General features: G+C 37.0%; 1 protein-coding gene across 1 annotated transcript; it reads left to right on the top strand.

The window, feature by feature from the left end:
• The first annotated feature begins 1,727 nt into the window (after positions 1 to 1,727).
• Positions 1,728 to 12,058, top strand: LOC149155573 (4-hydroxy-3-methylbut-2-enyl diphosphate reductase, chloroplastic-like). Its single transcript, XM_089445730.1, has 10 exons — positions 1,728 to 2,095; positions 4,626 to 4,822; positions 6,075 to 6,254; positions 6,384 to 6,515; positions 6,633 to 6,707; positions 6,799 to 6,904; positions 7,070 to 7,164; positions 11,126 to 11,311; positions 11,414 to 11,500; positions 11,683 to 12,058. Exons 1-10 carry the CDS (start codon positions 1,756 to 1,758, stop codon positions 11,746 to 11,748), a joined length of 1,464 nt encoding a protein of 487 aa, XP_089301856.1. The 5' UTR covers positions 1,728 to 1,755; the 3' UTR covers positions 11,749 to 12,058.
• Positions 12,059 to 17,511: the final 5,453 nt, after the last annotated feature.

Genomic DNA, 17,511 nt, shown 5'->3' with positions numbered 1-17,511 from the left:
AACCTTATGGCTCGAAGTTAGCTTTCGTCGGAAATTAAATATTTTTTTCAATGTTTCTGATTTTCTGAGATCACATTAAGGCGTGGTGGAAAAGAGCATATGCATGAGAAAAATTATTCCTTTCTGTTTCTGATTTGCCCAGATTGCATAGAGTCGCAGGACAAAGAGCATATACAGAAATGAAAAGTATAGATCCGGTAATAAAAAACAAAGAGTTAAATAAATCGAAATAAACAGAGAGATGAACAACTAAAACTGCAAATAAAGACTATATACCTCTAGATCTTAAAAATGATGTAGCTAGGGCTGTCAAAAACCTTTTCGCGTGAAACAAAAGGGGTTCCTCACTAGAACAGATGCTCCTAACACAATATATAGTCCTCTTGGCCCGAAAGCAATCAGAAACAATAGATCTAGAAACGACAGTCGGATGCAGTTGTACCAGCTTCGGATTTGGATCACCAACGGATGCGGCCCTCAAATAGCTCTGATACGATGTAGAAATTTACAGGGTAAGTTCCTCAAATAGAACACCAAAAGGCACCACTCACAAACAGATCACAGATCAATACACCAGTATTCTTGACGTGGTTAAAACCCTCAAAGAGGGAAACAGTCCACAGCTTGAGCCAATGTGGCCACTTTAGGCAATTTATTAATAAAAGAAAAAAAAATTACATAAGTTTCTCTCATGAATGGTCACCTTAAAAATGACCCTCCATGCTCTTTAAATAGAGATCATGGACCAATTGGGTGTTAAGCCATGGATCAAGTGTCGATAATACATAGGAGAGAATGAACCGCCAAATCACTTCATGTCTAGAGCATATCATGACTGTCGGATTGAAAGTTACAAAAGTACATAGTAAAGAAACACACTTTACTTAACTCTACACTAGACCAAGTTATACTTAACTATTTCCTATGTGTCGAAATATCTTAACACAAAGACACCAGAGAAAATTATGTGAATATGTTAGCATCGGTTTCTTGGCGTTGTCTTTTCAGCGAGAGGATTACTGGAAGATTGGATCAGCTCATCTTCAATTTGAATAAGAAAAAGATTAAATTGTAAAAAACAAAAAATACGAAACTAATAGTCCCATAAACTATTTTTAATCTCGTATACGTTAAAATATCATTTCATTTTATTTCAACCTCCTTTAAATAAAAGGTTTAAATAACACATTCAAGTTATTCTACTATACACAAAGTCAAAGAGATCAATCTAATGTGTGTTATGATCGCTTATTCTCAAAGGGAAAAATCCTGATAACCAAATTCGGACAATTTACTGAAGGATTCCCCTATTTTTGTCGCTCAATGGGCCTAATAAACATATGTTTATTGGTTTGTAATGGTATATATGAAAATCTACTTATTTTAGCCTTTAAATGAAGTGTTTAATAACACATTCAAGCTATTCTCCTAATACACTAAAGTAAAACAAGATCAATCTAATGTGTGTTATGACGGCTTAGTCTCAAAGGGATGAATCATGACAAATAAATTCTGACAATTTCCTAAGGATTCCCCTATTTTTTGTCGTTCAATGGGCTTAATAAACATATGTTTATTAGTTTGTAACCGTATACAAGAAAGTCCACGTTTTACAACCAGATGTGGCAGCATAACGACAAAATGCCTGTAGATTCTTGTATTCGTCCCGGCAGCTTAAATATGATGTCAATCTTTTTCACTTTTCTTCACAATACTCTATTCTGATCTCGATTCATTCGATTCTGTTGTTGCACAATGGCTCAAGCGTGCGCCGTGTTGAGTTCTGTTTCCTCGTGCAGAAATGACGCGTTACAGAGTGCCCAAGTGATGATGTTGCAGGTTAGGCATTCGCCTCTTTTGCATAATCAAAATCATATAAATCTCAGGAGGCAGAAGGAGAAGAAGAAGATTACAGCTGGAATTGGTGTCGTTCGATGCCATGGAGGAGCAGCTACTACTGCTGTGGAGGCGTCCGAGTCAGAGGAATTCGACTCAAAATCCTTCAGAAAAAACTTAACGAGAAGCAAAAATTATAACAGAAAAGGATTTGGGTACAAGGACGAGATGCTGGCCTTGATGGATCAAGAGTACACGAGTAAGTATCTCTTAGGTTTATAATAATTTTAGTTTCTCTAATTCAATGTTAAACTAACACAGACCCCTTTGAACCTGGTCCTCATAAGCACCTAGAAATTACAAAGCTTGAGATATCTCATGTGCACCTTGAGATTGCGTGATCTAGTTATAATATGCGATCTTGTCTATATCTAGGCCATTTGTGTGAACTTTAGAGATGCATGCCGCTGCTTCGCAACTTCAAGGGGCTTATCAGGCCCTGCTTTGGATGGGTGTGCTCTTTCAATATTAGCAGTTGGGAGGCGCATGTGATATTGGAGTTTAGATGGTTTTGTGGAAGTTTTAGGATTGAATTGGTATTATGGAACTCTTAGGATTGAATTGGATGGGACATGTGCACCCTGAAATTGCGAAGTTCAAGGCTGTTTTTCTAAATATAGGATAGAAAGAAAAAAAATATTTTAACTTGTTTCTCTTAATCTGTAATATTGGATATGTTATTCATTTGTATAAGGGTTGGGATTGAATTGGTTTTGTTGAACTCTTAGGATTGAATTGGAGGCGACACTTTGAGATGTTCAACGCTGCTTTAATTGATTTCTCATATTGGATATGTTATTTATTAGTGTTATTGTCATTAGATTTAGCAATTTGAAAAACTTTTAAAATAGTGAAATTGTGAAAATTTATAACTCAAATCTGTAATTCCAATGAATCTCTCCAAACAAATTTGACTAATAAATATAGCAAAATAAAATTCAAATATAATATGACTTTGAGATATGCTTTTAAGCCGTGAGTGTAAAGTACATATGTGCTACCGTCCATATTCAGTGCTCCCAATACACATTGTAGATTCATTGCACTGTTACACACAGTGCTCCCAACACACATTGTAGATTCAATGCACTGTTACACGTAGGGGACACAAACCCAATGTTACACACAGGAGACACAGACCCAAAATAGATGTTGATAGATCACTCATGCCATTAAGGCTGTCGTCAAAGTTGCTTATCTGGAGTTTCGATAGTGGATGTGTTGGCCATTTGTATGAATTTGAGATATGCATCTTTGAGCTTCTCAACCTTGAGGTGCATAGCAGACCCTAGGTGTAAAGCACCTCTTGTTAGTGTCCATATTCAATGCTAATACATTTTATAGATTCGTTACATGGTTACACATCGCCACGTGGACCAAAAAGAAGTGTTCGTCGATCACCTCACACCCAGCAAGGCTGTAGAATGCACCTAACCTTTCTCTGTGCAACCATCTTTGCAATCTCTAGGTGCATATGAGAGTTTAAATAGTTTTGTGCTAATGTTCATATCTGAGCACCCAGTGGACAGTCTAGATTCAATACCCATCCCTACTCAGGCTATAGAATGCACCCTCACTTCTCGCAGTACATTAAATCCAGTGAGGAGTACTAGCTACAGTGTCATATTTGCTGCAATTGACTTCATCATCGGCCTAATTGGTAGGCAATAACCATTCTATTGCCACTGCTTCTATCTCCATGAAGTTGCATAACATCCTCGAGGTGCATATCATCCTTGAGCTTCCTCCACAACCTCAAGGTGCATATCAATCCCATGTTTACACGGGTTTGTGCTAGTTTGATTAGTTCAGTGAACAGTGTATTGGGCTGGCTACAGTGACACTCTATTAAGTTCTTCTGAATCAGTCATTCCCCTGATGTTGTATTATACATCCTTTATAATGCCAGTAGCTTGGTACCCGGGAAGTTGCATCCCCAAATTGAAACTTGATTAGGCTTCTCTACAAATGCGAGGTGTACCTGGCATTAGGAACGTGTGCCCCTGTATATGGTGCTTGTTGTGGTGCCTGTTCTTGTTAATTTACAGGTGTTCTGGTAAAGACTCTTCACAGAAACTATTAACTAGCACAAACCCATCTCAACCCTCTATGCTTTTTGCTGTTGTGAAACTTGAGTTCCAATATTTGGTAGGTTGTCCGTTTGTGTTGACTCAATATATGCATTATCTAGTTTCACAGCACTGATGTGCACATCATACCTCGGTTCAGTTGGATATGTGCTAGTGTCTGTCTTCAAAGCAACCGATGCACCATATGGAGAAAGTACACAGTTACATATACACACACAAAAGAGTTGATAGATCACCTCCACTCCCACTTGGGCTGTCGAATGTACTAATGCTTTCATATTATTATTGCAATTGGCTTCATCATCGGTCTAAGTAGTGGCAACAGTATTCTATGCAGCGTTTTTCCACTTTTTTGCCACTTTCTTTGTCTTGCTTTCTGCATTAACTAGCCACACATTTTTCACGCTGGATGTATAACTTAGTCCAATTGACCGATTTTTGTGGTAATTTATTGGAGATTCATGCAATTATCTAATCATAACTTATAGCCACTGGTTCAAAACTTCAATCCCCATGAAGTTGCATCATACACTTAAAATTTGTTTGGCATCTCTGCAATTGTGAGCTTGGTGTACCCGGGAACAGCAGAATGCATGCCCTTGGATATGGTGCTTACTCTGGTTCCTGTTTATGTTACAGGTGATCTGGTGAAGACTCTAAAAGAAAATAACAATGAGTTTACTTGGGGGAATGTGACAGTCAAATTGGCCAAATCCTATGGTTTCTGCTGGGGCGTAGAACGTGCAGTGCAAATTGCATATGAAGCCAGGAAGCAATTCCCCTCTGAAAGGATCTGGATCACTAATGAAATTATTCACAATCCCACAGTGAATGAGGTCTGTATCTCAGTCATAACCCTAAGAATAGAGGATTCACTTGTGTGTCTTTCGCCGAAAGGTCTCTATTATCTGCATTTCTTTTTTTAATTTGGAGCTGGTGAAACTCAGGGCTAATATACAAGTCCCTGCTTATTAGGCACCCGCTTTCCCGCCATGCCTTGGAAGGTCTGCACCAGCGGCATTTGCAAGACTAGCCAGATAGTTTATCCAGTCCAAAACTGTTAAAAAACCGTTCTGCGTTAACTGAATACAATTCTGAAGTTTCAGAGAAATTGTGTATAACAAATATCTTTCATTTTTCTTCAAATAGAAACACCCCAAACTGTATTTTCTTCTTAATAATAGTGTTTCTCTGCAATTGTGCTTCAAAACTCAGTGTTCGGTATATGGCCAGCTATCCTTAAGGTCAATAAGAGGTTAGCTTGATAGGATTTATCCATAGGAAAGGAAACATCACTGAGATTGTCCTCGTGGCTTTATAGATTTTTCCATGCCTAGTTGGTATCTCATTTTTCTCTGCCCTGATTCTTCTGGGAGGTGGCCAATATGTATCCCTTGAACCAACTACATTTTGGTCAATGGAGAAGGATGGAGGTACAGATTTGATCATTGGGTTTTCTAGATCAAAAATCAAAACATAATTTTTCAGGAGATATCATCACAGGTCTTTTGCTTATAGTCATTTGATGTCTTAATCGACAACTCTGAGCCGCTCTTAGAGAATATGTTTCAGACTTATTATTTTTTGGATGCTACTGGATACATTAGATCATTTTGTTTATATAATCTTCTAGTGAAATTGATACCTTATTTCAAATTTTCATTTCAAATTGAGAATTTCTTAATCCATGGCTGTAATGGAACTTGCAAATGGGAAATACTTGAATCTAATGAATCAACTTTATACATCTAATAATTATAGTGAATGATCAAATTTTTATTAGCCAAAGATATTTTTCACGGACTAATGGTATGTACTTAGTATAACTTTAGACTGGCTAAATGCAGTTAAACTTGCCAAAAATATTTTCTAATGTACGAAACTTTTCTGTTCACCAAACAGTCGACATAAATGTGAACTGCAGAAATGATTTTTTATCGTCATTGTGAGCTAAAAGTCGTTATACTGCTGCTTGGTCAGCTGTTATTTCTTTCAAAGGCTCTTCCTTTTTTGCTTGCATATCAAATTGGACATTATGCCTAATAGCCAGTTTTCCAATCAACTTACCTATCAATGGGAAATTTACAGAGATTGGAGGAAATGGATGTCCATTCTATTCCTATAGGAAATGAAGGAAAACGATTTGATGTTGTTAACAAGGGAGACGTGGTGATTTTGCCCGCATTTGGAGCATCTGTACATGAAATGCAGTTGTTAAGTGAGAAAAATGTACAGATTGTGGACACAACCTGTCCGTGGGTGTCTAAGGTTTGCATTACTGACCTGAGATCTATTACAGTATGGATTCAATTTATTGGAACAAAGGAATGAAAAGTTCTTGGAGTTTTCTTCCTGATTTTTCTTTCTGGGTATGATCTGATAGCTAATTTTCCACAGGTTTGGAACACTGTTGAGAAACACAAACAAGGAGAGTACACCTCCATCATTCACGGAAAATATTCTCACGAAGAAACCATTGCAACTGCTTCTTTTGCAGGAACTTATATTATTGTAAAGAACATTACAGAGGTATGGGCCATATTTTTGAAATTTCGACCTTGTTGGGACCTGCTTTCCATCCTTTCTAAGGATAAATATTTACAGTAGGTAACTTCTCTAGTTTACTGTTTTACTACATTGGATCAGGCCAGATATGTTTGCGATTACATCCTCAATGGTGAGCTTGATGGATCTAGTGGAACAAAAGAGGAATTCCTTAAGGTGGGTGATTTATTTTTCTCAAAATTTCGGTCTTCAAGTTGTCCTACAGAAGCAATTGCATAATTTAACTGGTTGTATTTGTTTTAATCAGAAATTTAAGAATGCAGTTTCCAAGGGTTTCGACCCAGATGTTGACTTGGTCAAGTTGGGCATTGCAAACCAAACAACAATGCTGAAGGGGGAAACAGAGGAGATAGGTAGGTATTTTCTACCATGTTTTTTGGGTTAAACAACTTTATATCTTGGTGCGATATGTGTTTCCTGTGAGCTTTAAAAACTGATAGCCGTGTTTGTTTTGTGGTGAAGTCCTACAAGTTTTTCTCAGTTGATTTGATACTAGTTCATTTTCAAATGCTGTGTAGGAAAACTAGCGGAAAAGACAATGATGCGTAGATTTGGTGTTGAAAACATAAACAAACATTTCATAAGCTTCAACACTATTTGTGATGCCACTCAGGTATTCTTTGTATCACCGTCCTCGTGGTTCTGACAAATTAATTATCTGGTGATTTGCTTTCGATCTCACTATTAGAAAAAATTTCTAACTAGTTATTGTTGCTTGAGCCGAACTATAATCTACACAATTTATCTTCCTCCTTTGTTGTTCCCATTTCCTTGCTCATTTTCTGTCGTTTCTGTAAGAATCTATATCAGAGATGAGATTTTGTGGAGTCAAGCTGATGTATGCAAATGCTTGAGGTATTTGTGGACTCCTGAAGATTAATGGTTATTCCATACAGACCTTATATTCCTAAATAAATTGTATTACATAGTTTCAGGTAGATTAAAGTAGCATAGGAACCTATGAAGTCTTTGAAGTAGAACAACAGGTGCTCTAAGAAAAGGTGAACAAGTTTTACTTATTATTAGGTCAAATTTTCTTGCTGAACGCTTTCTCATACTGTCAGTAATTTAAATAGACTTTATCTTAATTTAATGGACACTGAGAAGTGGCCTCAGGTCATGTAAAATATCTCATATTTTGCCTATCTCCTATATTCATTATTCCATGAAATATTTCATTTTACCCACCCTCCTGTAAGGCATAACCAGCATATTGAGGTTGACTGTAGATAGCATTTCTATGACCGTGATCCCAAGCTAACATAGAGTTTTAGTTTACTAAAACTCAGACCAAATATGGTATTTGAATTTTAGTTATGTGTTACATGTTTCTTACTTTTTTTTATAACACTTAATGTCGAATGAAATCCTCAACAAAGGATATGGAACTCTGACTTTTTTTAGTAAGCTTGCAGTTAAGAGGGTATCACAAAAACAATAATCACAAGGGGACCCACAAACCACAGAGGGAGACCTCTAAGCAAGAATAGTATGGGAGTGAGAGATGAGATGATTTTATTAATGTCCACAAATAACCAAGTAATGAGTTAATTGGACTAGATAGTACAATAGAGATCAATCCACTAAGGGAGTGTTTTGACAACTCTAGATGCTAAAATGCTACCAAAATAAAAAAGAAAAATGGTTATACCAGAACAAGAGGAGCATGAGCTAGGCCAACAAAATTGAAAGACCTTAAGAGACTCAAGGTCCTAGCTCATCAATAATATCATAAATGGAAATAAAAATAGAGGCCGACACTTGAAGACAAAGCGTTCCTCAAACTCGATCTTTTGAATATGGCATAGATGACAAATCTATTAGAACTTGGGATATGGTGGTTGGTCTTGATCCACAAGTAGTGAGAGAAAGCTTTCCATTGGCCAAGAAGGATCTTAAGGCCATGAACCTAATGGTGTCATCAAATGTAGTTAGAAAAAACAGTCCTCCAACTACATAAAATCTTATAATAAACAGCCCTCTTGGGGTCAAGAGTTTGAAAGGGGGAGGAGGGGGGGAAGGGGAAAACAAGATCTTTAAAATTACCTCCAATTGGTGCCATCCCTTATTTCCCGGTTGTTCTCTCCTCTTGTCGGGTGGAGAATCTGGAGATTACTAGGTGCATCTATTGATTACTTGAAAGGAAGGAGACACTTTGTAGTGATACTCGTGGATGGAAGAAGAGAGGTGGCCTTTAAAAACCATCCATACATGCATCTAGAAAGGCCTAGGACACAACCCTCTTAGTGGGGAAAAGAGCAAGATAGGGAAATCTAACCTGCACAGAAGTGGAGTCCCCTAAGGTGACAATCCTATGAGGAAAAACTATGAATTTGAACATGTTCTCTAAAAATAAAGGATAAGCACCAGACTTGGCCTGCTCAATGGCTTGTGGGATTATCCATTCACAACGGATCAACTTGTGCCCAATCCACTGAACTCAAATTAGGTCCTCAAACGTCACTCCCATACTCCCCATATGACACGTGGTTTTTAATGATGGTGTCAAAGATTGACAACTTTATTGGGATGTCCTGAACATGCAAATAGAAACATTGGCACTCTAGTAGGTAAGGGATGCATACCCCTTACTAAGTTAGGGATGGGATTCAGTCCTGAAGGTGAAATTGAGGCTTGTGAATCATAGCCCTTAAATATATGTAAGTTGTAGTGATATCAATTTCACCTCCTTAAGAAAGAAAGAAAAGTCTTCTAGGGATTTCTTGGAGGTATTATGGATCATGATCATAGTCTTGCTAAGGCTGACCACTATCAACTTAATCTCACAAAAGCTAGCCAGGGCTTCCAATTGTGCTAAAAAGACCACATCTCTCCAAACAAGAGTATTACAATTAAAACTGTAGAGTTCAACTATGATCAACATGAGTATTCTCTTTGAGGTACCTTTCTAGCTCACTGATGTAGATCTCAATATGTAGGTGATTGTGGGCAACTATATTTGAATTTTGAACACATTGGTGGCCCTGATAAAGTCAGAAGGCCCTGCTGTGTAGGAAGTTGCCCAACAATTGTGTCATAGAGCCTCATGGTAGACACAATGGGGGACTCATGAAGACCATGTTCCTTGGTCTTTGGAAAAGGAGAGTCCTCAGACCTGAGTTAAAAGCCTTCTGAAAGTCTACGAAGAAACATAAGGCTTTGGAATACTGCTGCTTAGCTTCCTCAATAATGGCCCACAGTGTGAAAGTATGGTCCACAGTTTGGTAGCTGTCCCTGAAGCTTACTTTCCCAATGGCCCTATGTTTGTTCCTCTCAAAATGCTTTGAAAACCAGATATGCAAGACGGTGGCATAAAGTTTGGCAAAGGTGTGCTCAATTGTGATAGTCCTGTAATTGTTTAGATCAGAGTTGTTTCCCGATTTGAAAATTGGGTGGGTGATGTGATGTGCCCACAAGGGCCAGAAACCCTGCAAATTCCCTGATTGAAAAGAAGAGATGATGCAATCACATCAACCAGGGGGTTTCATGCACCCCAATGCCGACTTCCAGATTGGCAAAGCTTTTGGTGCGTTTAGTAATTCATTAACCATCCTTGTCTTACATTTTTTCCTTGGAAAGCAATCTACCTTAGCTTTCAAATCTTCTTGACACAGGGACTTTCCAGCTTTTGGCATTACTCCAACACTGACATGCTTTTTTTTGTGAACGCTTCTTGTCAGTATTTATTGAATATTTTAGGTATGATATTATAATATTTTAATACAATCTCAACCCAAATTATGGGATAACTATTCTTAGTGCATTCCAAAATTATTTGCAGAGGTCTTTGTCAATATGGATTGAAACATTCTTGAACTGCACAACCACAACTGATTCTATATATACCTGGTTCATTGATTGGCTTGGCTAGTTTTGTTAGTTAACTTTTGTTATGTATAGAATGTATTTGGCATCTGCCACGTAACTTTGCATTTCAATTAACTGGCTTATAAACCATTCATAGACATGATAGATATGCTAACCTATCTCTTAGACATGATAACATTTCTTTTCCCTTGGCCTCTTGTTTCTTTTGTTTCTTACCCTTTAAATGTTGATCCATTTTTCTATAATTCAACTTTTGAACTTGAACTAGAATTTTGTAGAGTTAGCATTGTGACACAAGGGTGAATTCCTTTAGTATTTCTTTTTCCAATCTATATGATGGTTACATATTATTATGGGAAAGTACCTTTCGGTTTAGAAATTTTATCCAAGGGGTTTCTGCTCCTCCAAAATAGCCTAGGATTTGGCCTTGTCCACCTGGTGCCAAGGGAAAACTGCATAGAATAGGTTAATTACGACATATAAAACATAGCACAAGAAGTTGATGCCATTGGCATGGTAGCATGTTCCGGGAAGTTTGAACCTAGGTCTTAGGTCTATGTGAAGAAAGCTCACTTGACTTACCATTTGACCACAAGCCACTTGACTATTTCTTCAGTGAAAGTTGCTCACGTGTGTTAATCCCTTATTGTGTATGGTTTGAGAGGCTTTTCTTATTGATTCTGCATTCTGCAAAAGATTGTAAATCTTTTATTGCTTTTAAGATCTTTTTCATTATTGTGTTCCAGGAAAGACAAGATGCAATGGACGATCTAGTAAAGGAGAAGCTTGATTTCATATTGGTAGTTGGTGGCTGGAATTCCAGCAATACTTCACACCTTCAAGAAATAGCTGAGTTGAATGACATACCTTCTTACTGGATTGACGATGAGCAGCGTATTGGTCCTGGAAATAAGATTACCTTTAAATTGAATGTGAGCTAAAGATATTTGTTTTTTTCTAGCATTTAACTTCATGCATTATGATGCACTTGATATTTGATTGCTTTTGAAACATTAACGTATGTATTCTCACAGCATGGGGAGTTGGTGGAGAAAGATCACTGGTTGCCAGAGGGCCCCATTACAATTGGGATCACATCGGGTGCTTCAACACCAGACAAGGTACGCTATTGATCCAACAATATGAATATTGTAACTTGCAGAAGACCCTGGTTTGGTCTTTTTGTTAGAGATCAATATCCATGTGTAAGAGGCTTTGAATTTCAAGTTCAGATTGAGTATTATTTTCTGTTCTATATGATTTAAAACACAGCTATGTTGTTGACTAGCTTTATCTGCCTCAGGTTGTTGAAGATGCCCTGAAAAAGATCTTTGAGATCAAACTAGAAGAGGCTCTGCAAGCAGCATAGGTTCAGCTACCTATAGAGAGAAGTTTAAAACAGCAGGATTGCCTACATGTCTTAGAGAAAAATTATGATCAGTTGGGAGCTTTGCCGCTCTTACTTTCTTTAAACAAATGTATAATTTTTGTAAATAGACATAAGTTATCTAATTTGGAAGTTTTTATTGTTACTCATATTTATAATTTTCTCATAGTTTTAATTAGCAAACATAGATTGTTCAAGAATTTCTCCAGTGGAAGATAAAACATATATCAATTAGTCATGTATTATTGTCAGTTCTAAGATGGTGTTATCTATAAAAGAAGGGTTTCTCGAACGTATTATGAGCTCATGATGTGAATAGTTCGTGAATTGGTAGCTAATCGAATGTTGGAACGAATCCTCTCTTTTTTCTTTTTAATTTGTGAAAATGCTTCTTATATTTCATGGCTATACATAGCAATAAGTACATCAAGAATAACACATCATTGAGCTGAATTATGACTGCATAGGTTACCCCTTCTTTCATAGGTTAGAAGCGCATAATGTCAGTATTGGAGTCAATTTTAAGAGAATATCTTTTATCTTTCATAAAAATACCAATGTTAGCTAAAATCTGTGTAGCCAACTTTGATCTAAAAGTTGCAATTTATCCCAAATTGGAATAGATTAGTTGCCTGATTAAAGGTTGCTGATAATGTATTTTCCATAAGAAGCATATACCTGTCAACATGATGACGTCACAAATGCTGCTTCTTGCTTTTTGGATCATCTAGTTGTCACCCAAAAAGAATGAGGAGAACGATGAGAATGGTGTATTCAACATCCACCCATGCCTAAGGGGCCCTAGCAGGCTTAACCGTTTTGGCTTTGTGACAAACCACACAATAACCATTTGTTAGGCCGAGGCCGAAGTGATGTGGCCTCTTTAACTATGAAATTATGCCTAAGGGGCCCTAGCAGGCTTAATCGTTTTGGCTTTGTGACAAACCACACAATAACCATTTGTTAGGCCGAGGCCGAAGTGATGTGGCCTCTTTAACTATGAAATTATTGTTGAGCACTAAACATTCAAGAACATTAGTGTAAAGGAAGAATAGAATAGGCTTTGTAGATACTTTGAAATCCCCTAAGCCATCTTGTTTCATTGTCCCAAATGGGTTTGTTACACCATATATTGGATGGGTTGTCCCAGGACCATTTTATGAAACCTTGTAGGATGATATCCATGGATCTCATGTATACTAGTGGCAAATCTAGCAGCATTGCCATATTGCACATGTTATTTTGGTGCTACCCTTATGGCATATTGCACATGTTATTTTGGTGCTACCCTTATGGCTTACTTGACCATTGGCCAACCATGGGGGGAAGGCCAGGGTGGAATTCTTATAGGATGACTTGGCATTATCATCTATCATGCTCTTTTATTTATTTCAGCATATCAGATTGATTGGCCATGTTTGTACCATAGGTGGAGGTTGCTTTAATGACATATGATGTATATTCATCTTGTTACAAAGCTATTGCATGCTTGATTATTGGTGGAGAAATATCTTAATACCTTTCTCTTGTGCTTATGATGTTTTAGTGAGTACTTTCACTTGCTTGTTGCTTGATGGGCTCAAGTCTTATTCCTAGTTGTTGTGTCTTTTAGCTTGGTGGGTACTTTTCTAGTTGTTTCCCTAGACTTCTTTATCGTTGCTCCATCATTTTACCTAGCTACCATCCATTATTTCATCACTATTTGATTATTCCCAATCATAAGTTAATATCATACCCATATTCCATCATTTACACACTTTTAGAGGGCAAATGATTCATTTTATCCACTTCATATAGTTTTTCATTCATAACTAACATTTCATTATATCATCTTTACCTTTATCCACTTCATATAGTTTTTCATTCATAACTAACATTTCATTATATCATCTTTACCATGTATGGAAATTGAAAGCTCATTTCCTAAGTTGCAATTTTTTTTTGGGAGAGGGGTTTAAATGAAAAGAAAAAAAGGAGAGTGAAAAAGCACCAAGGAATGCAACTTGATTGTCATGCGGAACATAAGTAGGGTAGTGCTCCCATTTGACACATATTGAGACAATATATTATTTAAAAGGCGACATTTGATAGTGGTTGTTTTCATAAAAATTCATGGGAGTTATATATTATTTAAAAAGTGATATTTGATAGTGGTTTTTTCATTAAAATTCATCAGAGTTATTTAGCTTTTTGTTCACACGTGTAGAAATTCTTTGTAGATTCAAACTGCAGATTGTAATATGCTAAAACAATTGACTTGAATCTACTCTACTCATTAGCGGAAACAACAAATGATCGATGAAATCACAAAGCATAAAAAAGAAATAATTCAATCACAAGTAACGCACCAATTTTCTGGGGAAAGCCATAGCTAAAAACCCCTTCTATTTGTATATTGCATTAACAAAAAAATATGAGAAGATTACAATGCTTTGCTCAAGTACGAGCAACATTTGCACTATTTCAATCTATCTCACTACTTCCTAGACAAACTCAAGCCAATATTTAGCCAATTCTGTTGTCTGCCAAACTCCATTTCCTTACGCAATTTCCTAGGGAATTAGCCCATATTTAATTGGGAAATTCCACAAATATGAATTGTGCAATCCTCATAGGCCTTTCGTTGATTGCGTGCACCACCTGTACAATTCATATGATTATACAACTGATAGTACACTTTCCATGAACTCCAATCTCAACTGGGTCTTTCTCTGATCTGACATGCATGAGTTAATTATGAGTGAATCTTCAGTTTACTAGTTGGCTACTGCAGGTTACACCCCGTTACTAGATCTCCCACTAATTACTCCATTAGTTAGAACTAGTTTAACTGAGTTTAACTCAATGAAACTGAATTAAATAATCACAACTCAAAATAAACTCAACCAATGCTCCTAAAAAGTAGGATACACGCTACATGACTCTAGTTAGACTCCCAACTTGAATTAACTAAGCCAACTAAGTCAAAGTAACTTAGTTAACTATTACAGGTTGTCATGAGATGTGGAATTTAATTCTTAATTTAATTCAAGGACAAAATTAAATTAGGATTTTCTTGTTGCATTTTCAACACTCCCTCTTAACAAGAAAGGGATTATATGCTACCTCAATCCTGCCTCTATGAAACTTGAATTTGCATCTTGACAATGCCTTTGTCAAAATATCTACATCCTGCTCCTCTGTATGAATGTACTCCAGCAACATGATTCCCCTCTGCACACAATCTCGTAGATGGTGATACCAGATGTCGATATGCTTGGACTGATCATGAAAAACTGAATTCTCAGAGAGTTTGATACAACTCTGATTGTCACAATAAATCATTGTAGGATCCATATTCCAACGAGGATCTTCCTTCATCTAGATAGTCTCACAAGTTGCTTGACTAGAAGCCATGTACTCTGCTTTTGTCGAACTAAGTTCAACTGATCTTTGCTTTCTATTGTACCAAGAAATTGTTGTTGACCCATTACTGAAGATTCCCCCTCATGTTCTCTTTCTGTCGAATGGACTCCTTGCACAATCTGCATATGTGAAGCCTTGAAGCTTCACCCCCTCTGTTCATCTGTACCAAAGATCGAACTGAGTGGTGCCTATGAGGTATCTCAACACATATTTAACTGCCTTCCAATAAATTTTAGTTGGCTTAACCATGGCTTGACTAAGTTGGCTAACTGCAAGACACATGTTCGATTGTGTATTCACCAAATACATGAGTGAACCCATAAGCCGTCTATGAATAATAGCCTTCACTACTTCACTTGAAGTAGCATCTTCCTTCCTCCAATAACCTGCTAGAAGAGTCTCCATGGGTTTGCTACTCTCCATGTGGAAATTCTTCAATATCTTGTTGGCATGCTTTCCCTGAGAGACAAATAGTTCCCCATCTCCTTGCCACACTTCCATACCAAGAAAGTAATGCATGAGCCTCATGTATTGTATCTAGGGCATTAGAATTAGGTGATTTCTCTTCGATTAATGATTGTTTGTGAATGATTTTTACTTGTTTAGATTAGGATCTTCTTCATGTTAGATTATTAATGTTCTTCTTCATCAAACAATAACCAATGCATGAACATAAATAGACAAGAGACACAACATGTAGGCTATGAGTCAGGGCCAAAACCTCTCACTCTTTGAGAGGAAAACCCACACAAATTCTTCTTATAGAGATTCCAATTGACGAATACCAAGACCAAGACCCTTGACCTATTAGCCACTCCATGACCAAGACAATGATTCTCTTGAGTGTCTTTTCTTCTCTTTGATTCTTCCTTTGCTTCGACCTTCTTTGCATCAAGACATTGTCTTCACATCACTTTCTTATCAAGACCTTCTCATCACTATCTTCAAGATATTCTTCTCGTTGTCATGACCTCCATAGCACCGACATGTATGACTGTGGTGCACTGCGAACTATCTCATCTTCTTCGCTACCACTAAAATACAACTGTAGAGGGATCTGGATTCCCTAGTCACCCAAATTCTACCTCTATAGCTTAGACCGAGTTAAGTTCTCACATCCGAATCACAAAGATGTTTGACTTCTATTCACTGTTCATTATCACTGAAAAACTTAGAGAAGATATTCAAATTCTGTATCTTTGTGAGCTGAGCCGAGGTTTCTATTTATAGTGGTATGTCCAACCTATTGAGCCGACATGTACTTACAAATAGAATTGTCTCCAAATAAGTTGAGCCGACATGAGATATTTATGCATATTGAGGTTGACATCAAGAGGTGGATTAGTGCTTGTTGTTGGAGGGCTATCTAGACACTTTATAGACTCATATACATTGTTATATCCCCAAGAAGCGTTCTTGATACATGACATATACTCTTTGAATTTTAATGACCAATCCTAAGGCTCTCAATGAGAGCAATCTAAAATAAAATCACTTGCTCATGAATCCCATGAAGTAAGGCTTACAAAAATAAATTTATTTTCTTCATTACATCATTTACAAAAGTCACAATTACATGTTATTATGAAGACCGAACCTAGTTACATTTTTCAACACTCCCTCTTAACTAGGGAGGTATTCATAATAGTACTTGGTCATTCTCAATATGAAGAATTTCTCATAAGAAGAATCAGATTGGTAACCCTTCTGTCTAACATCATATTCATCAAAATTGTTACATAGCAAGGCCTTGACTAATAGCTCTATCCACATGATTAGAGCATAATGCTGGTGAAAAAAATGATTCATAGACACCAAAATCATTGTCTCTCAAGGTACATACTCCACCCGGGTGTTCACAAAGTACGACCTTCTTTGGACTATTCTTATCTTGAATAGGTAGTCTATTAAGAAACCAACTCACAAAAGATAGAAAACATAGATGAACGCCTTAGAATTTAGCCTCTTTGAGGGGGCAACCTCCTTTACATTACACAAATGAAATTTTTTTGGATGATACAAATAACAAGACCTCATTTCTATATATAGGAGTCTAAGGGAACATCATATAATCAGAGCCGACATAACAATAATAATGTAAGGGCACAATAATAACAATAGTGGGCTTCTATAGGGCACAATAATAACAATATGGGGACTACATGGGCACAACAATATAATAAGGGGCTTGTACTAATAACAATAAGGGGTTAAACTAGTAGTATAGGGACCTAACATGCCCCTCTCTTTCAAAAAGTGTTGTCCTCAACACTTGAGTAGTTCTGGATGCTTTTGTGTAAAATTCTCATCCTCCCATGTGGAATCTTTACTAGGTAAGTT

This window comes from Pinus tabuliformis, chromosome 9 (genome assembly GCF_031772625.1).
Source record: "Pinus tabuliformis cultivar Carrire ecotype Pingquan chromosome 9, CPIR1, whole genome shotgun sequence".
NCBI classification, from domain to species: domain Eukaryota; kingdom Viridiplantae; phylum Streptophyta; class Pinopsida; order Pinales; family Pinaceae; genus Pinus; species Pinus tabuliformis.
Note: the sequence above shows the minus strand (reverse complement) of the source record. Positions and strands in the feature narration are given on the sequence as shown.

What these genes read in the sequence shown, in the direction of transcription:
- LOC149155573 (XM_089445730.1), top strand. Translation starts at nt 1,756, where the DNA reads ATGGCTCAAGCGTGCGCCGTGTTGAGTTCTGTTTCCTCGTGCAGAAAT. An exon ending in ACAATCCCACAGTGAATGAG is followed by an intron (nt 4,823 to 6,074) that starts GTCTGTATCTCA and finishes GGAAATTTACAG; the next exon opens with AGATTGGAGGAAATGGATGT. An exon ending in CTATTTGTGATGCCACTCAG is followed by an intron (nt 7,165 to 11,125) that starts GTATTCTTTGTA and finishes ATTGTGTTCCAG; the next exon opens with GAAAGACAAGATGCAATGGA.